The sequence below is a fragment of the Anas acuta genome, chromosome W (genome assembly GCF_963932015.1).
Source record: "Anas acuta chromosome W, bAnaAcu1.1, whole genome shotgun sequence".
NCBI lineage: Eukaryota > Metazoa > Chordata > Aves > Anseriformes > Anatidae > Anas > Anas acuta.
This window is the reverse complement of record NC_089016.1, coordinates 17,339,891-17,365,211: the sequence shown is the minus strand read 5'-3', so window position 1 is coordinate 17,365,211 and position 25,321 is coordinate 17,339,891. Positions and strand designations below refer to the sequence as shown.

At 44.6% G+C, this 25,321-nt stretch overlaps 2 protein-coding genes, 1 long non-coding RNA gene and 1 other non-coding gene across 10 annotated transcripts in view; 1 reads left to right on the top strand and 3 right to left on the bottom strand.

Moving 5' to 3' along the window:
* The window catches only part of LOC137847008 (zinc finger RNA-binding protein-like), a 207,528-nt gene that overhangs the window by 124,585 nt on the left and 57,622 nt on the right, over positions 1–25,321 (bottom strand). The window lies entirely within an intron of this gene.
* LOC137846797 (uncharacterized) lies at positions 5,835–22,031 on the bottom strand. Of its 4 annotated transcripts, none has more exons than XR_011090653.1 (5): positions 21,908–22,012; positions 18,074–18,198; positions 15,263–15,426; positions 14,332–14,440; positions 5,835–8,646 (listed from the first exon to the last, which is right to left on the bottom strand). It is a non-coding gene; the product is annotated as an uncharacterized lncRNA (long non-coding RNA). The 4 variants fall into 4 exon arrangements; XR_011090654.1 differs by having other exon boundaries at positions 14,332–14,431; XR_011090655.1 differs by lacking the exon at positions 14,332–14,440 and having other exon boundaries at positions 21,908–22,031.
* On the bottom strand, positions 19,615–19,687 carry TRNAK-CUU (transfer RNA lysine (anticodon CUU)). The gene has a single exon. It is a non-coding gene; the product is annotated as a tRNA-Lys (tRNA).
* Positions 21,966–25,321, top strand: part of LOC137846796 (activated RNA polymerase II transcriptional coactivator p15-like) — a 31,624-nt gene continuing 28,268 nt past the window's right edge. Inside the window, exons 1-2 of the mRNA XM_068664908.1 lie at positions 21,966–22,078; positions 23,985–24,057. Of these exons, the coding sequence (XP_068521009.1) occupies positions 23,986–24,057 (72 nt within the window). The 5' untranslated portion in view covers positions 21,966–22,078; position 23,985. The remainder of the gene's footprint in view (positions 22,079–23,984; positions 24,058–25,321) is intronic.

The window sequence follows — 25,321 nt, the reverse complement described above, 5'->3', positions numbered from 1 at the left end:
CACTCTGGTCAGATCTGCCGTTATCTCAACCTTTCGTGCCCCACGTTGGGCGCCAAAAAGGACTGTCGTGGTTTGACCCGGCCGGCAGCTAAACACCACGCAGCCGTTCGCTCACCCTCCCCCCTCCCTCTCTGGGACGGGGGAGAGAAATGGAAAGTGAAGCCCGTGAGTTGAGATAAAGACAGTTTAATAAGACAGGAAAATAATAATAACAAAATAATAATAACAATAATAACAATAATGATACAATGGTGATAATACGAAAGTAATAATAGTATGTACAAACAAGTGATGCACAATGCAATTGCTCACCACCCGCTGACCGATGCCCAGCCTAACCCCGAGCAGTCCGGCCCCCTCCCCCCGGCTAGCCACCCCTATATATTGTTTAGCATGACGTCAGATGGTATGGAATACCCCTTTGGCTAGTTTGGGTCACCTGTCCTGGGTCTGTCCCCTCCCAGCTCTTACTGCACCCCCAGCCTGCCCGTTGGCAGGACAGAGCAAAAGGCTGAGATGTCCTTGGCTTAGTATAAGCACTGCTCTGCAACAATTAAAGCATCGGGGTGTTATCAGCACTCTTCTCATCCTAAGCCAAAACACAGCATTCCACCAGCTACTAGGAAGAAAATTAATTCTGTGCTAACTGAAACCAGGACAACAGTCTTTTTCACCATCACATTTCCAGGACACCAGGATACACTGGGTTGACTGAGGACCACAGCTGATTTCATTTACCTGGCATGTTCTCATATAACACAGATCAGCACTCTCATCAGACCCATTTTCACAGTCCGGATCCCCATCACACAGCCATCTATTTGGCACACACTGACCACTGTTGCACACAAAGTCAGATTCAGCACACGTCTTCTTCACACAAGCACTCTCATCACTGCCATCTGAGCAGTCTTCACATTTTGCTCTAGCACTGTCGGCAGCAGTGCACAGGCAGGTGAGGGCGAGCAGCAGGCAGAATGCCCCACAGCGCGGCAGTGCCTGCCGCCGCCCTGCACCTATGTCACTTATACTACTCCTATTACCCGTGCTAGTAGTGTCAGTGGCATCCTCCTGGTACCGTTTCTGTCTTTGTCGTCCCTTACTCTCCCCCTTTTCTTTTTGCCACTGACCATTCACCACAAATGGATGAGACACATGATTACTAGTTAGGAAAGAGAGTGTAACGTCTGCTATATGGCTGCAGGCAGTGCCAGCTGCAATCCTAGAAGCTGTTTGTGAACGAGCCTGCCGGTGGTCATTTGGCAGTGTAATCTGCGTCTCTGCACTCCTGCCCTGCAATAGAGCTAAATCGTCATTAATAGTCCGTAGAATGAGGCAACCCCACGGAATGTTATCCAGAAACCAAGTTATAACATCGATCTGGGGACGAATAGTCTTTTTTGCATTGCAAGATAAACCTCTTATAAAAAGAATGCCAAAGAGAAGCAGCACAGCCGCCGCTGCCTCCATGGTTACGTCAGACAGGCTGCAGGGTCCTGATGTCCGCCCCACTGCTCTGTGCCGACTCGCCACACGGTGAGGGTCGGCTGCCGTTGTCCACTGATGCCTCTGGTCTCCCGTAGCAGCTCGATCTCGGATGTCCCGCATCGCACCGTGATCACGTCAATTTCCCGCGGCCCTCCGCAATTCCACGTCCCGCCGCGACTCCGTTTCCCGCGGCCCTCCGCAATTCCACGTCCCGCCGCAACTCCGTTTCCCGCGGCCCTCCGCAATTCCACGTCCCGCCGCAACTCCGTTTCCCGCGGCCCTCCGCAATTCCACGTCCCGCCGCAAAACCCCGTTTCCCACCGTTTTCCGCGTCTCTCAGCGGGAGTACCGCGTCTCACCGTGAGGCCTGTGTACCGTGTTTCCGGGCCGGTGTCCGGTCTGCTCAAGCGCCGGTCGGATGGGCGCTCCGAAGTCCCGACGGCGCGGCGAGATCGCGGCGCCGCTGGTCCCGGCGCCGCCGGTTTCCTGGTCCCCCTGCGTTCCGATGTGCCGATGCTGCTGGTGTCCCGCTGCGCTGCGATATTTGTCCCGGCGAAGCTGCGATGTCCTGTTCGGGTCCTGTTCAGGTCTCAGCCTGTTCGGGCGCCATATGTTGCAGGAAGCACGGCCGAAAGCACGACAGACACACAGTAGAGTCAGATCATGCTCCATTTTATTGCCCGAATAGCCTAACCTTTATAGAGAACTTAACAGGGGTGGACAGTGTTTCACACAAGATTATTGGTCAAAAGCACTCAGACAAACAACTATAAGAAAACAACCCCACCTGCAAGAAAACAACCCCTTGTGATTAGCAGTCACATAGACCTTGTCCTTGAAGCCAGCTACTGGTAACAATATTTTTCTGAATTCCTCAATTGGGCAATGTGGGAACACTGTCATGGGAACTTCTCATAGTTGCCCTGGTAGCTTGGTTTGCTCAGCTACAGCAAGCCATAGGATTTTTGCTGTTTCAAGAAATCCCTCAACACCCTCCAAGTGAAAGCAAACTGTGGCCTGCACTCTGCTGCTAGATGGATGGAGAAAAATGCATTAGTGATATCAGTTGTGGCATACCACTTGGCTGCCTTCAATTCCAGTTCATACTGGAGTTCCAGCATGTCCGGCACTGCAGCACTCAGTGGTGGCATGACTTTGTTCAGGCCACGATAGTCCACTGTTAGTCTCCACTCACCATTAGACTTTCACACTGGCCATATGGGACTATTAAAAGGGGAATGAGTCTTGCTGATCACTCCTTGGCTCTCCAGTTGACGAATTAGCTTATGGATGGGAATCAGGGAGTGTTGGTTGGTGCGATATTGCCGCCGGTGCACAGTTGTGGTAGCGATTGGCACTTGCTGTTCTTCGACCCTCAGCAACCCCACAACAGAGGGGTCCTCTGAGAGACCAGGCAAGGTAGACAATTGTTTAATGCCCTCTGTCTCTAAGGCAGCTATGCCAGAAGCCCACTGGAACCCTTTTGGGTCCTTGAATGGGTCTTTCTATGCCAAGGATACATGGAGCATCCGGGCCAGTCACAATACGGTGATTTTGCCATTCATTCCCAGTCAGACTCACTTCAGCCTCCAATACAGTTAACTGCTGGGATCCCCCCGTCACTCCATAAATACAGATGGGCTCTGGCCCTTTATAGCTTGATGGCATTAGAGTACATTGTGCACCGGTGTCTACTAAAGCCTTATACTTCTGTGCGTCTGATGTGCCAGGCCATCGAATCCACACAGTCCAATAAACTCGATTGTCCCTTTCCTCCCCCTGGCTGGAGGCAGGGCCCCTCTAATCCTGGTCAGAATCTTCTTTGTTTCTGTGTTTGAAGGACTGCCTGCTGGAAGCTGGAGCAGCAAACTTTTCAGAGAATCCCTTTTTCCCCAATTGTTTTCTTTTGCAACTTATGTACCTGTACCTCTAGGGTCGAGGTAGATTTTTCCATCCCATTTTCTCATGTCCTCTCCATGGTCTTGTAGGTAAAACCACAGGGTGTGTACCCACCATATTGATTTCCTTGTGTGGATGAACACTTACCCCTGATAGCTGAGACACTGGTTTGTACAGGCGGGGAGAAAAATAATCTCTCTTCAAATTGGTGGACCTTTTCAGAAAGTTTCTCCCAAGTGTTCTCTTTTGGTTGGTGGACACTGGTTGGTTCAGGTGGGGAGGAAGATAGATTCTCTTTAAGTTGGTGGAACTCTTCAGAAAGTTTCTCCACAGCTGAGACGCAGGCCTGTAAGGAAGAGAGACTTTCTTCGTACTGCCAGAGTTGTTTAGCCACTTCATCCACTGTGGGTTCCTCATGCTCTTTCCAGGCCATTATTGCCAATGAGCTGGCATATGATGATGGTGCACTCCGTACAAACTTCCGCCACATGGGTCGTGTACACCTGACTTCATCTGGATCTGTGGATGTTTGTCCGTTGTCTGAGGTCCTCATACATCACCTCTCGTATGGCTAATTCTCTCAGGTACTGGATTCCCTTCTCCATAGTGGTCCACTTGCCTGGTAGACATACAAGTTCTTCCTTGAAGGGATACCTTTCCTTCACAGCTGCCAGGAGACGCCTCCAGAGGCTGTAAGGTCGTGCTCCATCTCCAATTGCTTTGTCAATGCCTATGTCTCTAGCAAGGGATCCCAGCCGTCTGGCTTCCCTGCCCTCTAATTCCATACAACTGGCTCCGGTTTCCCAGCACTGGAGCAGCCAGGTGACAAGCTGCTCACCTGTGCAATGACTAAAATCTTTTCACACATCTCGTAGCTCACGGTGGTATAGGTTTCGTGTAGTTACTGTTGATTTTTCGGCATCCTCATCTTCCTCCTCCTGAATCCTTGATGGCCCAGCATCGTCATCTCTATACCTAGATTTGGCAGAAGACTCTCTGTGTTCTAAATGACCTGAATCTCTATACCATTTTTTCACCTTCTCTACAGGGGCAACTTGCACTGCTACAGTTTGTTTCTCTGACCTAGCCACAGGGCCTGCCACAGGGGTTGGAATACACGCTGGGCTAGCCACAGGGGTTGGAACAACCGCCGGGTCTGTCATAGGAGCTGGGATGACCACTGGGGCCATCACAGGAGCTGGAACAACCGCAGGAGCTGGAATGGCCACAGGAGCTGGAGAGGCCGCGGGGTCCATTGTAGGGGTTGGAGTGGCCACCGGGTCTGTCACTAGGTTTATAGTAGCATCAATTGCAGCTTGAAAGGCATAGGCCAGTCCCCAGCACACTACAGTGATTTGTGTCTCTTTGGAACTGCCAGAGTCATGACACCCCTTTTTGAAGCATTCTGCCAGTTTTTTAGGATTTTGCAGTTGTTCAGGGGTGAATTTCCAAAACACTGGAGGTGCCCACTGCTCTAGAAATCTGCCCATATCCTCCCACACTCCCTGCCACTCACAACTATCCCGCCTCAGGACAGATCTCTGGATGAGATTCCTAAGTAGTTGTTTCACTTTAAACAAAACCTGAAGCACATTCAGGAGACATAACAACAAGAACATGCTGGTCTGAGTATCCCAAGGATATTCAGCATTTTGGAGAACTATCATAACTAGCTCGGAGGATAAGAGGGTGGTGAAGGAGAAAGGAAGAGTGAACAAGTAGGAAAAAATATCTTCTTCTGTCCCCTCCACAGATTGGCTCCCTGACAAAAAAAAGTCAATAGGTGTAATTGCTATAGTTTCCGAGATATGGTTTCCAAAGTATAGAGTTGACGACAGTGCTGAGGACAAATACCAGGTTAGTCTCATGACCAGCAATTTCATCATATCATAAGCCATTGTTACACCCCTCCCAGCTCCTGCTGCATCCCTAGCCTGCCCACTGTCAGGACAGAGTGAGAAGCTGAAAAGTCCTTGGCTTAGTGTAAGCACTGCTCTGCAACAATTAAAACATCGGCGTGTTATCAGCACTCTTCTCATCCTAAGCCAAAACATAGCACCCTACTAGATACTAGGAGGAAAATTAACTCTATTCTAGCTGAAACCAGGACAAGTTTCAAAAGCTGATGAAAAATAAAGCTTTATTTCATAACAGATTTCTATCTTAGGTTTCATAGCTTTTTTTATCCAAGTATTTTCTAGGAGTCTAATCTAAATATTCCATCCTATATGTTGTGATTTCAGCACTGCATATGTCTGTGCAGAAGCTCCTGTTTGGCAGCTCGATTCAGCTGCAATTTCAGCAGAAGTTTCAGGTTACTTTTCCAATTGAATTTTGCACATTGAATCTAGTGCATATATCACTTGAAAAATATTATAATATAACACGTTATGAGAAGCCACACTTATTAAGCATGACAGAAAAAAAGTTCAAGATTTGCCATATTCTTGGAGAAAAAAAAAAAGTGGAAGAAGTCTTTCTCTCAGCAGTTTCCTAGTAAGAACCTGATGCTTCTTGATGACTTTGTGAACCATTACATAACATCTGTTTATGTTACCGCTAGCTCACAGAATCAGATTCATAGTCTATGCTTAAAAAATCTCAGTGGTTTATCATACAGAGATGCAATCTTGTTTTATGTATATCAGATTTACTGCAAAATGAAACAATAATACATTTAGATTAGATCCTTTAGGGCACTCTGAACTGTACCTATTTCTATATCCTTGACTGGAAGGACAATAAATGGACTGATAAACTGCAAACCATAAGGCAGAGTGAGAAAGGCAGAAAAGCTTTAGTGAAACATTCAAAAGATTTTTTTCCAAATAGGAAAAAAAAATTCTCAATCTATGTTCCTATTAAAATTACAGAACAACAGACAAGAATTTCCAGAATGAAAACATACAATGGAACACAAAACTTCAAACTGAGATTAAATAGCACTCTATTTGTCCAAAGCTTAGTGCATCTAAAAATATCATAGAGAAAAATGGCAAGCTAGCATTAAGAAAAACAAATCTTTGAACTCAATTTCACGTATATGAAAGGAGATCACCAAAATACAGTGAGAAGTCCATGATTTAACATGCAGTGGCATCAGTCCTACTTTAAGATGTACATACCTGCCACTACCACAGGACTCCAAGACTGTAGTTTAAACAACAACAAAAAAATCAACTCTAAATCTTTGAATCTTCCTTCTAAAGGACTAAAACTGAACAAGTATGGACTTTTTTTTTTTCTTTTTTAATAGCAGATGTAGGTAAGATTTCTTAGAGGGAACCTTCAAGTTTTTGAATAAACTAGACTCAACTGTCTTGTTTGACCACCAGAGGCCAGGACAGATGTAGCAGCAGATTAAAGCTTTTAAAAAAAAAAAAAAAAAACTTTGGAGGAAATGTTGCAAGTGGAAGAGGTTAACTCATTAAGATCCAGCAGAAAAATCTCTTTCTTTCAGTCATTTGGATTTTTTTCAAGGCTGAGGGACTTGATTAGAAATGCATAAAGAACTGTTGATCTGAACGTGATACTCTGACAACTTTTGCATTATTTGTGTACCAGGTGTTGACCTATAAGAAAGCAAAGCAGATAGAAATTGCAAAGACGTGAAGTGCCATTACTATTATAATATGAAAGTTAGTAAAAACTTTGAAACCAATAGCTATGTCATGGCCTGAGAATATATACTTTTTTGCATTAATATTCTTTATATGGAGACCATCTTATGTGGAATGCTTAACAGCAAGAGTAAAGACATTAAGTACTGAGAGATCATTTGCTGATCTTCCATGAATAAGCGGCTTGACAACCTTGATATTTGCACAGTGGTGATAATTACTGCGGGAATAAAAACTGTGGGTATTTGTGATGTTTTTCTTTCAAATGCCAGGGTGAAGGGTATAGCTAATTGAACAAGTGCACAAGTGCCTCACCAGTTAGATGGTAGGGTGGAACGTAAAATCTTCCCTCCACAGTACCACCAGAGATATGTCCTGGGGGTCTCAAGTCTTGAGCAGTTTCCCATCAAGTCCTTGGTAACATTCAAGGTCCTTCTGCACAAGGCAAATTCTCCCAGATGCCGGGAAGCACTCACACCCTGCTGTGAGAGGCAAGCTTTATGGTTACCTATAGCTGTAGAGAATGCAGGGGGAGCCCTGATATTGCTATCACGCAAGGAACAGCAAAGAGAGACTTACAGGCCTCATTTCCCCAGGCAGTCTTTTCTTGGTACAATGCAAGCATACATCGCATCTCTTGGGAGTCTTCGGTCCACCCCCATGGGAAGGGCACTATCTGGGCAATCAGTCGTCCCAAGGCACAAGCATAGCAATTGCTATGGTTGAGACTCTGGACGGTATATTTGACCCATTCTATCCAGGCATTCACATCCCCATACCCTGTTTGAATCTCAAATGTTTGAACTGCCGCATTTCAAAGAGGGCCTCCTGTTTTCTCTCCTGTTTTCTCCTTGAGTTTCTCCCTTTCTCTGATGGCAAAAGAGGATTGTTTCCATACAGCTGTTCTCAATCTGGCTGTTGGGTCTCTCCCAGTTATTTGTTCTCTCTGCTCAGTTGTCGTTGGGCATTTAAATCTCCACAAGCTAACACCTCACAAGCATCAAATGTGACAGATTGTGGTACATAACCCTCTGTCACTGTCACCCATATTTTGATGGGGTATCCCATCTTTGCTATTATCTGGTCATGCCTTTTCCAAGTTGCCAATTAACCGAGGCCTTCTCTGAGGCCTAGAATCACTAAAAACAAAATTAGTCATTGATTTTTCCCTGTCATTATTTTTAACCCTTAGGTTTCCAAATAATTATCAATGCAAAGAATAAGATACATGTACATTACTACTAGAACAAAAACCCCTTGGGAGCACTTCAATTCGCTATAGGCCAGTCCTTTCTCTCAATCACAAGTCACACTCATTAGTTACCTGTGAAAATTAAAGGTTAGTTTACAATTGCAAGCTTTTCTTCTGCTCAGAGTCCATTATGAGGTTTTTCTTTTTGATTTTAACTTTCAACAAGTCTTCTGTAGGAACAGCTTCCCAGATACCAGGGTCGATAGGTGCTTTCACTCGAGTATAGTGAGTCCAACCTTTCTCCGCAGTTCTTATGGCTGTTTCAGTGGTTAGTAGTACTTGGAATGGTCCTTTCCCTTCAGGCCGGAGTTGATTCTTTCAGGTCCGAATCAGGACCCGGTTTCCTGGTTGATGGTGGTGGGGGTTTGAGCCAACAACCCACAGGTCCTGAGAGATGACAAAGAAGAGGACAACCCCAGAATACAGTTCTTAAGAAAACTCTCTTGTTTCAAATTGTGGTATTTCATCCCTTCTGTCTGGATAGCTTAATCCATATAGAATCTCATATGGTGAAATTCCTATTTCCTGCCTTGGTGCTGTTTGAACTTGTACGAGTGCTAAAGGTAAGAATTTTACCCAAGGAAGTTGGGTTTCTAACACTAATTTAGTTAATTGCTTCTTTAATATCTGGTTCACTTGCTCCACCTTCCCAGAAGAGGAGGGTTGCCAGGGGGTGTGAAAATCCCACTCAATCTCTAGGGCCTGCTTTAACCCTTGCAGTACTTGTGAAATGAAATGACGTCCTTGATCTGAATCAATGTTTTCAACTATCCCATATCTAGGGACTATTTGCTCCATTGATACCTTAGCCACCGTGTTCACAGTGGCAGATACCGAGGGGAAAGTGTACGTCCATCCAGTCAGGTGGTCAATTAGGACCAACAAGTACTTAAGTCTCCCTACTTCAGGTAACTCAGTAAAGTCTACCTGTATACTTTGGAAAGCTTGAAACTCTGGCTCCCGCCCCCCTCTAGGTGGGTTACAGAAGACCTTTTTATTTACCTTTTGACATATGGTACATCCTCTACATATGTGCTTCCCTAAAATGTATATTCCTACACAGACATACTTTCTTAGCACAACATCGCACATTGCTTGCACCTCCCAATGACTCTTCTGATGTAAAACAGTTAATATTTGCCTCACTGGTGCTTTATTCAGCATTTCTCTCCCATCAGGGACTATCCATTTTCCTTCAGACTTCGTGGCTCCTGGTTCCTTAAAAGAAATCTTTCTTTTAAAACTTTTTAGGTCTTTCTTAATTTTCAACAATTCCCTGAATCCTCTCTGGATTTATTCTGTTTTCCTTTAGACATTAGATACCTTAAATACCTGACTTCTCTTTCTACATATGGTAATTTATTTTTCAATACTCCCAAGCCCTGAGGTAAAATCGTCCATCTGTATTGTTGCTTCCGCCCCCATTTCAGGGTCTTTCCAGTCAGAGGTGAATATATCTTTGCTCTCAGAGCCTGAGAGCACTCCATTAATAACACTGTTATTCCAGCCTAACAATTTACTATTTGAATGCCTAATTTCATCATCAAATGGTGGACCAAGGGAAACCAGCTGATGTGATTTTTTTGGACTTCAGCAAGGCTTTTGACACAGTTTCCCATAGGATCCTACTGGACAAAATGTCCACCATACAGCTAAATAAAAACATCATACGATGGGTGAGCAATTGGCTAACGGGCAGGGCCCAAAGGGTTATGGTAAATGGGGCTGCGTCAGGCTGGCGGGCGGTCACCAGTGGGGTCCCTCAAGGCTCCATTTTAGGGCCGGTACTTTTCAATATTTTTATAAACGATCTGGATGTAGGAATAGAAGGTATTTTGAGCAAGTTTGCTGATGACACCAAACTTGGAGGAGTTGTGGACTCGAATGAGGGTGGAAAGGCCCTGCAGAGGGATCTGGATAGGTTGGAGAGCTGGGCGATCACCAACCGCATGAAGTTCAATAAGAGCAAGTGCCGGGTCCTGCACCTGGGACGGGGAAACCCTGGCTGCATGTACAGACTGGGCGATGAGACGCTGGAGAGCAGCCTAGAAGAGAGGGATCTGGGGGTCGTGGTAGACAGCAAGCTGAATATGAGCCAGCAGTGTGCCCTGGCAGCCAGGAGGGCCAACCGTGTCCTGGGGTGCATCAAGCACGGCATCGCTAGTAGGTCAAGGGAGGTGATTGTCCCGCTCTACTCTGCGCTGGTGCGGCCTCACCTCGAGTACTGTGTGCAGTTCTGGGCACCACAGTATAAAAAGGACATGAAACTGTTGGAGAGTGTCCAGAGGAGGGCTACGAAGATGGTGAAAGGCCTGGAGGGGAAGACGTACGAGGAACGGCTGAGGGCACTGGGCCTGTTCAGCCTGGAGAAGAGGAGGCTGAGGGGAGACCTCATCGCAGTCTACAACTTCCTCGTAAGGGGGTGTCGAGAGGCAGGAGACCTTTTCTCCATTAACACCAGCGACAGGACCCGCGGGAACGGGGTTAAGCTGAGGCAGGGGAAATTTAGGCTTGACATCAGGAGGGGGTTCTTCACAGAGAGGGTAGTTGCACACTGGAACAGGTTCCCCAGGGAAGTGGTCACTGCACCGAGCCTGTCTGAATTTAAGAAGAGATTGGACTGTGCACTTAGTCACATGGTCTGAACTTTTGGGTAGACCTGTGCGGTGTCAAGAGTTGGACTTGATGATCCTTAAGGGTCCCTTCCAACTCAGGATATTCTATGATTCTATGAAATCCCTTCACAAGTTAGTCCCTACCTTGGGTAGATACAGTAATTGCCCAGTGATCATTTTATCCCCTAGTCTCAGCTTGGTATCCCCCAAAGGTGGCACTGTTATCCCAGCCCCTTCTACCCCCATCACTTTTTAGGGTTTCATTAGTGAATTTAATCCCTGATACTTTACAAGCCAGTAATGACCTAGCTGCCCCAGTGTACTGGGTTCGATGGCAAGGTTCGGGGGGGGAACTGCAGTGGCAGCCCCCATGAGAAAAACCCAGAAGCCTCCCCGTGGCAGATAAGGGACAATTTCATCCGGCCCCAAAGGGGCCCACTGCTGCCCAGAGCCATGCCATGAGCAACACAGCCTGTGCCTCTGTGAGAGCCCATCCAAGAAAACAAACAAACAAACAAACAAAAACCTGCTGCTCAAAAGCAGCTGGGAGAGCAAGGTGCAAGAAACCTCCCCGCAGACACTAAAGTCAGTGCAGAAGGAGGGGGAGGAGGTGCTCCAGGCGCCAGAGCCAAAGCCCCCCTGTGGTCTGTGGAGAGGCCTCTGGTGGAGCAGGCTGTCCCCCCCAACCCCCCCCCCCTTCCCAATACTTGGGAAACTGACCAAACACCACAGCAAATATACCAAAACTTCTAGACTGTTACTTAGATAATGCCTACATCCCCTTTCCCTGCTCATTCAACTTCAAACAGCTCTGTCAAACACTACATGCCACACCTTTAACACCTTCAATAACGCTTTTTAACACTTCTTTTTATCGTTCTCCAGCCTGTACTTTCACGAACGGCTCAGTCATTGGCCAACCTAATTCCATACCTTTCCCCCTCCTGGATGCTGAAACAACATATCAGTATACCATATTTCATCCCATTTTCCTTCTTTCCTCCTTCTTCCACTCCAGATATTCCTATTTGAATTGGCCAGCCTGGCCACACTTAAAACATCTTATCAAAGCCCGTCCCTGCTAGGATTCAGGCTGCAACACGTCCGCTAAAAATTTTATCCAACCAGCTTGTCGTCATATCTTTCTCTTCCTGTTCTGCATCTCGTTCTACTTGAGTCAACTGTTCTATATCATGTTCTACATCAATAGTCACATTTGGAATGTGGATGCAGCAATGATCAATACGATCTTTTAAAAATCCTCACGCTCCATGTTCCTTTAATAAGAGTGTATCTAATGCCAGTCGGTTCTGTAGAGTCATTTTAGTTGTAGCTTGTAGTTGGATATTAAAATCTCTAAAACCCTCTTTTGTGGCTCTCGCGAGCCTACTTACTTGTCCTGTAAGTTTGTAGATCATCTCCCTATTTCAGTAAGTAGCTACTGGTGCTAACTCCACTCGAGGGTTCATGCCATATAGCTTCATCTGCCCCTTCTTCTAAACTTCTTTTTGCTCTACTAATTTGTAGGCTTTCCAATTTTCCTTTAAAAGGAAACTTTAAAGCCTTTCCCTTCCATCCATCTTTCACTCCTGTATTGTCCCTGATTGTATTTATGTATATTTCCTGTCTCTGTCCAAAGTAATTTATTTTCTCCCAAACCACCTGTACAGAGATAATTGTTATTGGTTTATTGTCTTGCATTCCACATTCCAAAGTAACATTTTCTCCCTCAAATATTTCCTCTTTCTTATACTTTTTTGGTATTTCTAGGAACCCAATTACAAGGTATTTACACAAAACAATTATTGTTACCATTGTTAAGAACCCCGACATTGTATGGTTATACGCGCCTCATCTGTAGTTTTGTATCTCTGATTGCTTGCACCGACCAAAGTTCAGGAACCTTTTTCACCCGAGTATAATGAACCCAAGCATCCACCCCTTCTACCTTTACAGCTGTAAAAGTAGTCAATAATACTTGATAAGGTCCGGCCCACCGTTCTTTCAGGGGTTCTTCGTTCCAATTTTTAATATACACTCGGTCTCCTGGCTGAATATTGTGGACAGGGTTCTCCACACCAAAACACTTCGAAGTCGAGCTGAAGTTTTACCAAGAGATAATACATAATTATAAACATCCTGGTTCCCTTTTATGTGCATATTAGGATTTGGTTCTGGGGATTCATAAGGCTTTCCATACATAATTTCGTATGGGCTTACTGACATTCCACTCCTTGGCTTTATCCTTATTCTCAATAAGGCTATAGGCAAAGCTTGTGGCCATTGTATTTTGGCTTCCTGGCAGATTTTACTAATCTGTCCCTTCAGTGTTTGGTTCATCTTCTCTACCTGTCCACTAGATTGGGGTCTCCATGCAGTATGTAAATTCCAAGAAATTCCTAATAGCCTGCTTACATCTTTAACCACGGATGCAATAAAGTGTGGTCCCCTATCTGAGGATATGCCTAACGGTACCCCAAACCTTGGAATGATTTCTCTCAAGAACCATTTTACTGTCTCTTTAGCTTGATTGGTGTGACAGGGAAGGGCTTCTGGCCATCCAAAAAAGGTGTCAACCCCTACTAAAAGATACCTATATCCCCTAGTCCTAGGTAACTCTACAAAATCAATTTGCCAGTAATCTCCCGGTTCTATTCCTACTCTAACTTTTCCCATTTCAGCATGTTTTCTTGCTACTGGATTATTTTTCAGACAAATCTCACACTTTGACATTACTGGTTTGGCCATTGTTACATATGTGTAGAGATAATATTACGTTTTAAAAATGTTACCATTGCCTCTGCGCCCCAGTAACACTCATTATGTCTTGTCTGGAGTATTGCCCACATCACCAAGGGGGATAATACCAGCTGGCCCGTAGCGGTTACATACCATCCATCAGAGTTCTTTTGGGCCTTTAGGAGATTTGCTAATTTCTCATCCTCTGGCAAATATCTTGGTTCCTTGGGAAGATTAAGATGAGTGGGGCCTACCTTGAGCGGTACCAAAGCCATCACACTCCACACCTTCTGAGCAATTTGTCGAGCTGCTCGATCTGCCAACCAATTCCCTTCTGATATCTTTGAGGTTCCTCCTTGATGGGCCTTTCAGTGCATAACAGCCACTTTTTTTTTTGTACCGCATTTATCAAATTTAACACCTCCTCTTGATATCTTATATTGGCCCCTTGTGAGGACAACAACCCTCTTTCCATAACGCTTCATGAACGTGGACCACTCCAAAGGCATACTTTGAATCTGTCCAAATATTTACCATCTTTTCTTTACTCGGTTCCAGTGCTCAAGTCAGAGCTATCCGTTCCGCTCGCTGTGCCGATGTTCCAGGTGGTAAAGGTTTTGCTTTGATTACTGTTTTCAAGGTTGTCACTGCATACCCTGCATATCGTGTTCCATTTTCCACAAAACTACTACCATCAGTAAAAAGTTCCCAGTCATACCTTTCAAGGGGTATATCCTTCAAATCTTCGCGGCTAGCATGAGTATGTTTGATTATTTCCACACAATTGTGTTCTAACGGTCCTTCTACTGGAACAGTTCCTAGAAATACTAGGATATAAATACTTCTGGATTTAACAAGTTAGTCATTTTCAAGGTTACAACATCTTGTTCAGTTAGTATTGCCTGATATTTCATCATCCAGCTGGGTGATAACCAGTGGCCCCCCTTTTGCTCTAAAACGGTTGTTACCATATGTGGTACAAAAATTTCAACATGTTTTCTCAAGGTAAGTTTCCTTGCTTCCTGGATTAAGAGAACTGTTGCTGCCACTGCCCACAAATGTGAGGGCCACCCTGCACTTACAGCATTCAACTGTTTGGAAAAGTATCCCACAGGTCTTTTCCAGCTTCCCAGTCGCTGAGTTAGTACCCCTAATGCTAGTCATTGTCTTTCATGTACAAATAACTGGAAATCTTTTGATAGATCTGGTAAGCCCAAAGCTGGTGACTTCATTAGAGCGTCTTTAAGTTTCTTAAAAGCTTCTTTGTGTAATTTTCCCCAAATAAAATTATGTGCCTTCTGAGCTTCATAAAGGGACTTTGCTATGAGTCCGTAATCCATTATATGTAGTGTTCACCACCCAGCCATTCCTAAGAAAGCCCTTAGCTCATGGAGATTCTGAGGTTCCGGGATAGTGCATATGGCTCTTATCCTGTTGATGCCCAGAGTTCTTTGTCCCTGAGAAATCTCACACTCCAAATATGTTACAGTTGAGCAAACTATTTGTGCCTTTTCTTTTGAAACTTTATAGCCACCCATTCCTAACTGATTTAAAATCTCAATGGTTATTTGGGTGCAGAGTGACTCATTCTCTGCGGCAATCAAAATATCATCTACATATTGTAACAACAAATACTAACTTATGGGTACCTGTATTTGTCCTTGCGTTGTCTAGATCTCCAGTTCCTTGGCCAGCTGGCTTCCGAAGAGGGTCGGGCTATTTTTGAAGCCTTGCAGAAGTCTTGTCCAAGTTAATTGTGTCTTTCATCCATTCTGCGTGTTTTCCCATTCAAAGGCAAATAATTTTCTACTATCTTTATCAAGAGGTATGCAAAAGAAGACATCCTTTAAATCTATCACGGTAAACCATTTATATTTCTCTCTCACAGATGTTAACAATATGTAAGGATTAGCTACTACTGGGTGAATGTCCTTTGTTCTTTCATTTATTGCTCTAAGATCTTGTACCAATCTATATTCGTCATTCGGCTTCTTTACTGGAAAAATTGGAGTATTATATTCCAATTTACATTCTTCCAAAATCTGATATTTAAGAAATTTGTCAATAATTTTCACTATCCCCTGTCTAGCTTCTATTTTGAGTGAATATTGTTTGATTCAAACAGGTCTGGCTCCTTCCTTTAATTCCACCTTTACCGGTCGTGCCAGTTTTGACTTCCCTGGTACATCTGTTTCCCATACTATTGGTATGACTGCATTTTCTACTTCTCTTGGAATTTTAACAAAGGGTTTATCTTTGATCATCAGGATTTGTCCTATTTTAGACTCAGGTACCTTCATTATTAATTCTCCATCCTCAAAGGTTATTGTTGCATCTCATTTAGTTAATAAATCCCATCCCAAGAGTGGAATCGAGCATTCTGGTACATACAAAAATTCATGGCTTAATTCCTTACCTCCAAAACGCAAATCAAGAGGTTGTAAAAACGGCCATTCCTCCTCCTTCCCTGTGGCTCCAACTATTGTAGTCGTCTGTCTTATTTCGTAATTGTCCTTTTAAACTATTTAACACTGAATATGTTGCTCCTGTATCTATCAAGAACCTCACTTCCTTATCCCCTAATTGAATCTTTACTAAAGGTTCTTTGGCTGCTTTATGTTCTGTATCTAGTCAGCTACTAAAATCTCCTAGCACCATTGCCTTAACGGCTTCCTGATTCTGAAATGAATTTCCCGAGAATTGGTCTCTTCTAAACAGACACTCATTTTTCCAATGCCCTTCCTTTTTACAATAAGCACACTGATTCAATCCTGATCTTCCTCCTGGATTTCCACTAAAGTCTCCACGACCCCTTCCTATACTAACTCCCCGTCCTCTAGCAAATCCTCTTGCTCTCCCTCTGAATCCTTGGTTTCTTCTGCCTTGAATCACTGTTAACAGAATCTGTTGCTGCCTCCTAGTGGATTCATTTTCTCTATTGTTGTATACTTTCCAGGCTATTTCTAACAATCTATCCATATTTCTCAAGTCTCCTCCTTCCAGTTTCTGTAATTTCTTCTGAATATCTTTCTGTGATTGTACTAAAAAGATAAGAGCTAACTGTGCTTTAGCTTGTTCTGTTTCTACATCTAGGTCAGTATATTTCTTTGCGATTTCCTTAAGCCTTTCCAGAAATGCGGAGTGAGATTCTGTTTTCTCCTGCCTAATATTATACAGTTTGGACCAATTTATAGTTTTGGGCATGGCACTCTGCACCCCTATTTGTACCCAGTCCTGATACCTTTTCAATCTTCTCATACCTTCCCCTGTGTTATAGTCCCATTGTGGGTCTTCCATTGGAAAATTCTGATCTATGTTTCCTGGGACTAACCCATTCTGGATATCCTCTCTTGCTCTTTCTCTAGCTGCTCTTAACACCATATCCTTTTCTGTTGAGTCCATTAATGTATCTAATATTACTTGAAGGTCATCCCAGTCCGGATTCTGGGTTTTAATTATCATTTTCATTACCCTAGCTACTTTATCAGGGTTTTCCTGATACATTCCTGCTACTTGTTTCCAAATTACTGGGTCTCCTGGATTAAACAGTACTTTAACATATACTGGCCCTTCTGTCCCTACTCCTTGTCTGAAAGGAGCAATTATGTTTTTCTTTTGTCTTCTTGTTCTGTCTTTCTCTCTTATCATACATTCGGCAGCACCTTTATGGTCTCATCATCGGGTTCTATATGATACCGGGGTAGCTGAAGCTACCGCTCCTTTTTCTACTTCCTTCTCCCCCTCACTATCCTCACTTTCTTCCCTGACAGCCTGCCCTTGTTCTAATGGGGCTGATGGTACTACTTCCAAATATATATTTCCATCGTCCTGTCTATAATACATACCATTCTCTAACGCTTGATGCCCTATACAGCGCTTTTCTCCTGTACATGCTTTGCATTGCTCATCAACAATTATTTCAGCCATCATTATCCCGCAAGCATGTTGCCACTCGGGCTTATCTTGCAAATAGAAAAATAATTCTACATATGGAATCTCATCCCACTTGCCTTCTTGCTTACAAAATAACATTAATTGTAAGATAGTATTGTATTGCAAAGTTCAATTTTCTGGCCAACTCTCTTGATCTTCTAGTTCATACTGTGGCCACCAAACATTACAGTAATCGACTAGTTTACCTTTTCGTAACTCCTGTCCAAAGCCTCCCTCCTTCCAGTGTGCTAGTAAACAGCCCAAAGGGGAAGATCGTGGTATGGGAGTATTGCCGCCCAAAATACATTTGAGTTTTTCTATTTGGAACCACGACATATAGCTATAACCTTTTACCAAACCAGACCACTGTTGCCGAATCTGCAACGCTTTTGTGACTGTCTTACATATGACACCTAGGCTTACCCCAGGAATTCCCTAGCCCAACCGTGCGTGGCTTTCGCCGCGTCTGACCGGCAGGCTCCCAGGCCAGATCAGTACCGATTACCAGAAAGCACCTTTTCTCTTACCCTTCCAGAGGTACGTTGTGAGCAGTGGGGTTGGTCACGGCCGATGGCTCCCCAAGACACTCCTTGGTGCTGGCTGGAGCGTGATTGGTTCGCGAGCTGCCTCAGCAATGTCCACGAGGTCCTATCTGGGTCGTTAAAATGTTCGCGAAGACACATAAAAACAAAGTGATTATTTGAAGGTCCTTTATTTGCCACCAGAAGTTAGGGGCATGTCTGCCCAAATCTAACTTTGTTCAATTTGCTCACACAACAAACATTTATACAATTCAGAAACATACATTTGCATAATACACTTGTAATCATCAGTTATCTTCATATTCATTTGATAAATGTATATTCCATCTTCACAGAATTGTCTAGATTAGAAGAGACCTCCAAGATCACCTAGTCCAACCTCTGACCTAACACTAACAAGTCCTCCACTAAACCATATCCCTAAGCTCTACATCTAAACGTCTTTTAAAGAACTCCAGGGATGGTGACTCCACCACTTCCCTGGGCAGCCTGTTCCAATGTCTAACAACCCTTTCGGTAAAGAAGTTCTTCCTAAGATCCAACCTAAAACTCCCCTGGAGCAACTTTAGCCCATTCCCCCTCGTCCTGTCACCAGGCACGTGGGAGAATAGACCAATCCCCACCTCACTACAGCCTCCTTTAAGGTACCTGTAGAGAGCAATATGGTCACCCCTGAGCCTCCTCTTCTCCAGGCTGAACAAGCCCAGCTCCCTCAGCCGATCCTCATAAGACTTGTTCTACAGACCCCTCACCAGCTTCGTCGCCCTTCTCCGGACTCGCTTGAGCACCTCGATGCCCTACTTGTAGCAAGGGGCCCAAAACCGAACACAGTACTCGAGGTGTGGCCTCACCAGAGCTGAGTACAGGAGAACAATCACTTCCCTAGACCTGCTGGCCACACTGTTTCTGATACAAGCCTGTCCTGGTTTCAGTTAGAACAGAATTAATTTTCTTCCTAGTAGCTGGTGGAATGCTGTGTTTTGGCTTAGGATGAGAAGAGTGCTGATAACACCCCAATGCTTTAATTGTTGCAGAGCAGTGCTTATACTAAGCCAAGGACATTTCAGCCTTTTGCTCTGTCCTGCCAATGGGCAGGCTGGGGGTGCAGTAAGAGCTGGGAGGGGACAGACCCAGGACAGGTGACCCAAACTAGCCAAAGGGGTATTCCATACCATCTGACGTCATGCTAAACAATATCTAGGGGTGGCTAGCCGGGGGGAGGGGGCCGGACTGCTCGGGGTTAGGCTGGGCATCGGTCAGCGAGTGGTGAGCAATTGCATTGTGCATCACTTGTTTGTACATACTATTATTACTTTCATATTATCACTATTGTATCATTATTATTATTATTGTTATTATTATTTTTGTTATTATTATTTTCCTGTCTTATTAAACTGTCTTTATCTCAACTCATGGGCTTCACTTTCCATTTCTCTCCCCCATCCCGGAGAGGGAGGGGGGAGGGTGAGCGAACGGCTGCGTGGTGTTTAGCTGCCGGCCGGGTTAAACCACGACAGTCTTTTTGGCGCCCAACGTGGGGCTCGAACCCACAACCCTGAGATTAAGAGTCTCATGCTCTACCGACTGAGCTAGCCGGGCCATAATGCCGTTGGCCTTCTTGGCCACCTGAGCACACTGCTGGCTCATATTCAGCCCACTATTGACCAATACTCCCAGGTCCTTCTCCGCCAGGCAGCTTTCTAACCACTCATCTTCCAGGCTGTAGCACTGCTTGGGGTTGTTGTGCCCCAGGTGCAGGACCCGGCACTTGGCCTTGTTGAACTTCATGCAGTTGACCTCAGCCCATCGGTGCAGCCTATCCAGATCCTCCTGCAGAGCCTTCCTACCCTCAAGCAGATCAACACACGCACCCAACTTGGTGTCATCTGCAAACTTACTGAGGGTGCACTTGATCCCCTCATCCAGATCATCGATAAAGATATTAAAGAGGACTGGCCCCAGTACTGAGCCCTGGGGGATGCCACTAGTGACCGGCCTCCAACTGGATTTAACTCCACTCACCACAACACTTTGTGCCCAGCTATCCAGCCAGTTCTTAACCCAATGAAGCATGCGCCAGTCCAAGCCATGAGCAGCCAGTATCTTGAGGAGAATGTTGTAGGGAATGGTGTCAAAAGCCTTACTGAAGTTGAGGTAGACCACATCCACAGCCTTTCCCTCATCCACCCAGCGCGTCACTTTGTCATAGAAGGAGATCAGGCTCGTCAAGCAGGACCTGCCTTTCATAAACCCATGCTGACTGGGCCTGATAGCCTGCTTGCCCTGCAAGCGCTGTGTGATGACACTCCGGATAATCTGCTCCATGTGCTTCCCTGGCACTGAGGTCAAACTGACAGGCCTATAGTTTCCTGGGTCTACCCTCCGGCCCTTCTTGTAGATGGGCGTCACGTTTACTAGCCGCCAGTCAACTGAGACGTCCCTGATAGCCAGGACTGCTCATAAATGATGGAAAGCGGCTTGGCCAGCTCCTCTGCCAGTTCTCTCAGTACCCTCGGGTGGATCCCATCCGGCCCCATCAACTTGCGTACATCCAAGTGCTGTAGCAGGTCGCCAACCATTTCCTCATGGATTATGAGGGCCACATTCTGCTCCCCATCCCCTTCCACCAGCTCAGGGTATTGGGTATCCAGAGAACAACCGGTATTGCCGCTAAAGACTGAGGCAAAGAAGGCATTAAGCACCTCCGCCTTTTCCTCATCTCTTGTCACTAAATTCCCCCCCGCATCCAGTAAAGGATGGAGATTCTCCTTAGTCCTCCTTTTTGTGTTGATGTATTTATAAAAACATTTTTTGTTATCTTTAACAGCAGTAGCCAGATTGAGCTCCAGATGAGCTTTGGCCTTTCTAATTTTGTCCCTGCACAGCCTCGTTACCTCCTTGTAGTCCTCCCGAGTGGCCTGCCCTCTTTTCCAAAGATTGTAAACCTTTTTTTTTCTCCTAAGCTCAAGCCACAATTCTCTGTTCAGCCAGGCTGGTCTTCTTTTGCGCCCACTCATCTTTGGGCACGTGGGGACAAGACCGCTCCTGAGCCATTAAGATTTCCCTCTTCAAGAGTGCCCAGCCTTCCTGGACTCCTCTGCCCTTCAGAACCACCTCCCAAGGGACTCTACCAACCAGTGTCCTGAACAGCTCTACAGAAGTCCAAGACTGCAGTTTTACTGATCCCCCTCCTGACTTCGCGAAGAAAAGAGAACTCTACCATTTTTGTGGTCACTCTGCCCAAGACAGCTCCCAAACACCATATCTCCCACCAGTCCTTCTCTGTGAAGAGAAGGTCTAGTGGGGCACCTCCCCAGGTATAACCACACCCCCTTTATTAACCTGATTGGTCCCTTTATTTATCTCTATTTACCTTTTTCAGTTACTTAGATACTTTACTGATTACATTGGATTTCAATGGTATTTACTTTAGTTTCCAAACTATTCACCTAGCAATAATCTCCCAGATACTCATAATATTTATCCTAACTATCTGTTGTTTAGATTAAATAAGCACTTATGGTATACATTGCTAGCAACAATACTGGTTTCACTACCAAGGCACCTGTTGCTATGTTAACATTTACCAACACCATCACTTGAGGGAAGGAAAACGAAGCACACACTGCTGCGAAAAAGGGGAAGCAACGCTTTCCTAGACAGCGCCTCAGGTGACGCCTGGGGCTGCAGTCTCAGCATGCAAAGCACACGCGTGGCGTCCCCTCAGGCGCGAGTGCTAGAGAACTCGAAGAACAGCCACGACAAGCAGCTGTTTGCACAACCAATGGGCTCCTCACAGCCGAATTCCTTTTTACACACCTAACGTAAGGCTCCCACCACAGAAGAAAAGGCGAGAGACAAGCGGTCGCGTCCCCTTTAAACACCTCCTCTTCTTCCCCCTTTCACGTGGTACACGGCAAGGGTGTGGATTTCATAGTGCGTCACTTCCGTTCTTCCAGTGGTACAGTGGACCTCCGCGTGGAGAAGGATGTGAGTTTTAGGCTTTCCTCTTTTCCTGGGTCTGTTGTCGTTTTATCTGTTCTGTCTTCTGATATCTGTCTGCTAAGAGTTCGATGCCTCCTGGGCGGCGCGCTGAGGTAGCCCTGTGTTGGAGCTTCTTTCTTCTTTCCTCAAGTGTCTGCTGCACCCCGTGGGAGGGATGCCCCACTGGGGAGTGGGCTGGGGGTGGGAGGAGGAACCGCTATTGAGGAGAAGTCCCCGCGTTGGGGGGGGGGGTTTGGGGGGGGGGGCGGGCAATGAGGTCTTGAGCGAGGGAAAAAATGGTGGTAAGGAGCTACTCGACTCTGTTCCCACTGTGCCGGAGTCGCAGTCTGCCTATAGACGGTTCCCAACTGCCCCCTCCACCACTTTTTTTTTTTTTTTTTTTTTTTTGGGGGGGGGGGGGAACGGGGGTCGACGATGATATGGAACTGTTTCTCCTGTTTTTCGCTGCTGCCCTCTTTCTGTTGTCTTGCTATAAGAGGACCTGGGCAGCCTTGCCCGCGACTCCTATCTGGGCCCTCGTCACTTGCCCTGGGGGGGGGGGGGGTGAAGAAAGACGCGGAAAAAAGAGGAAGGGAGGAAAATGGCGGCTGGGATCCGCCTACTGGCGTTCCCAGCTCCTCTTTCTCTTCTCCCTTCTCTTCGTCCTCGTGTGGTCTGTCTTTCACTTTCCCAGGTGGTTCTGTCTCCTTGCTCTCTGACTGCCAATCTCTCCTCAGGGAGTACCGCTAACCCCTTCCCCCCCCCCCTTTTAACTTCAATTTTTACTCCTCACCTTCCTCCTTGTTGGTGCTTACTCATCCTAATGCAGGCTTCAGGGTTATTGTTTGTGGCTCTTGGCCCTGCGTTATTGGTCTCCTTCGGCCTCTCGATTTCGTGTGATTACTGCTTGATTTTGCCTTGTCCCCTTCCAGCTCTCCTTTGCTCTCTATTCTGCAGCATAGCTTGTTTGCTCCAGCGTATGGTGTTTCATTTTCAGTGTTACAGCTTCCATCGTTGTTTTCCAAGCTATTATGACAGAATTTGCCCCACTTTAGAACCATATTGAGCCATTAGCATTGTTCAAACTCTGTTTTTACCTGTGCATGTGGTTTATTTCACCACTAGTTTGTTTAAAAACACACACTTTCCTTTACTGAGATACGCTTCTCTAATATTTTCCTAGCCTTTCATAGCTTAAGTTTTATATTCAGTTTTTGTTATGATTATTTTTACTCTGAAAGAAAAATAAGCTGTTTACTTGTCACAAAGAGTTTCTAGTAGCAGGCAAGATGTTCAACTGCTATATCTTACCACGCGTTTGCATAGTAAAGAGATGTAGAAACACCTGTCAGCATGCATTCAAGGAAAGTCGAATATCCACTTGTTTGGCAATTTAATAGACCCTAGCGACTGATTTGTTAAAGCTGCAGTAGAAATATTAATTGTAATGCTGTAGCTCATTGTAACTAAGGTTTTTTTTAGACTTGTATTACTGGTGGGAAGTTTAGCTTAGTGCACGATTATATAGCTGTTACTTGCACATTCAACTAGGCAAAATCTTTGTGTAAGAATATAGATAATGCTTTGGCCTTAATAGCTTGTTTATGAATGTAGCATTGAGAATTCAAGTGAAGGATAGTAGTATACTGTGTTCTTGGAAAAAAGTCCCTTTCTAAACAGTTTTGAAACTAAAACACTGCATTTAAGGCAGTTGCAGCAAAAAAAAAAGGGAATAGGGAATGGTGCTTGAGATCACATGAACAGTGTGTATTAAAGCTTATATGAAAAGACAGGAAAGCTTAGGAGGGTTTTGAATAAAGTTATGATTTACAAATAGGTTTGAAGATTACTTTCTGGATGTAATGGGATGTACCTATTGTACAGTGTTCTCATGTTAGCTTTCTCTTTGTAGAATGCCTAAGTCAAAGGAACTTGTGTCTTCAAGCTCATCTGCCAGTGATTCAGATAGTGAAGCTGACAAAAAGGTGAAAATTACATGTGGTTTGTTACTATTGTAATAACTATTATGTGGCAAAGTACGTGTTGTTCCATGTGATTTATCAGACACGTGAAAAAAAAAAGATTAGGGCTTGAGTAGGTAAGAGTCTTTTGTCTTGTGGTAAACTTTTTTTAAGTTGCATTTTGCTTTATGCGATATTTTCCACGTGGCATATCTAGCCATAAGCTTCGTAGACAGAAGGCTTTGGTATAAGCAGAAAATCTCCACCTGCCTAGTTATCCCTGTACCACTTGCTCATATTGTTTGTGTTCTTTTTCTTTTACTGTAATACTATCTGCTAGTTTCTTACTTAAAAGCTGGGCCAACCTGAGTGTCTTTGAGTTGATTAGTTTTTACATGTTAACTGTTTTTAAATGTGTAAATCAAATGTTCCCACTTATTTTTAAGTTAATCTGTAAGTTTTTGTTGGTGTACCAGTCATTATGAACAAAAACTGAGTATAATAATGAATTACCTTTTTTAGAAATGCTAGGTGGTAATGGATACATTAGATCTTTTAATGTATATGAGAAGACAGTCTGCTTTACTGAATTGATTCAAACGAGATGTAGTTGCCATAAGCAAATTAGGTATTCTGTCAAATGCTAATATAAGAGAAAATAGGTGATTTTTTTTTTTTTTGGTAGGGAAATGTATTCTTGAGAAGTTATACTCAAACTTTTTGCTTCAGTGGGCAATGAGGGTTTTTTTTTTTCTCTGACAACCTCCTGTATTTGTTGCAACCATTCCTCTTTGAAAGAGGCTACCCATGATATGGTTCTAGCAGGTGAAACTAACTTTTGGTATTTCTGTATCACTTTTCTTGGTGTGAGGGAGGTGGACTGGGCGTATGTTTATCATGAATATTGATAGAAATGGTAACTTCATAGCATCTGCAAGTAATCTGATTTACAGTTGATACCATCTGAATATTTTGAAAACATTCATTATGCTATAGACAGAGATGGGGCTCTGATAATAAAGGAAAAAAAGTTACCTAAATAGAGGTGACTTCCAGATCCTTTCTTTGTTATCTCATTGTTATTTTTTAGAAGTTGTTAGCTGTCCTGCATTTTTGTTGTTTTCAGAAGAAAAATGTGAAACTTCCATCAGACTATTTTTTTGATTTAAAAACTACTGAACTAATAATATTACTGCGCAGAAAAAGTAGGCTTTTTGAAATATGCTTTGATCTGACTCTCTTTAAAGCCAGAGTATTACAGATTTCACTGGGAGCAGAATTAGGCTCA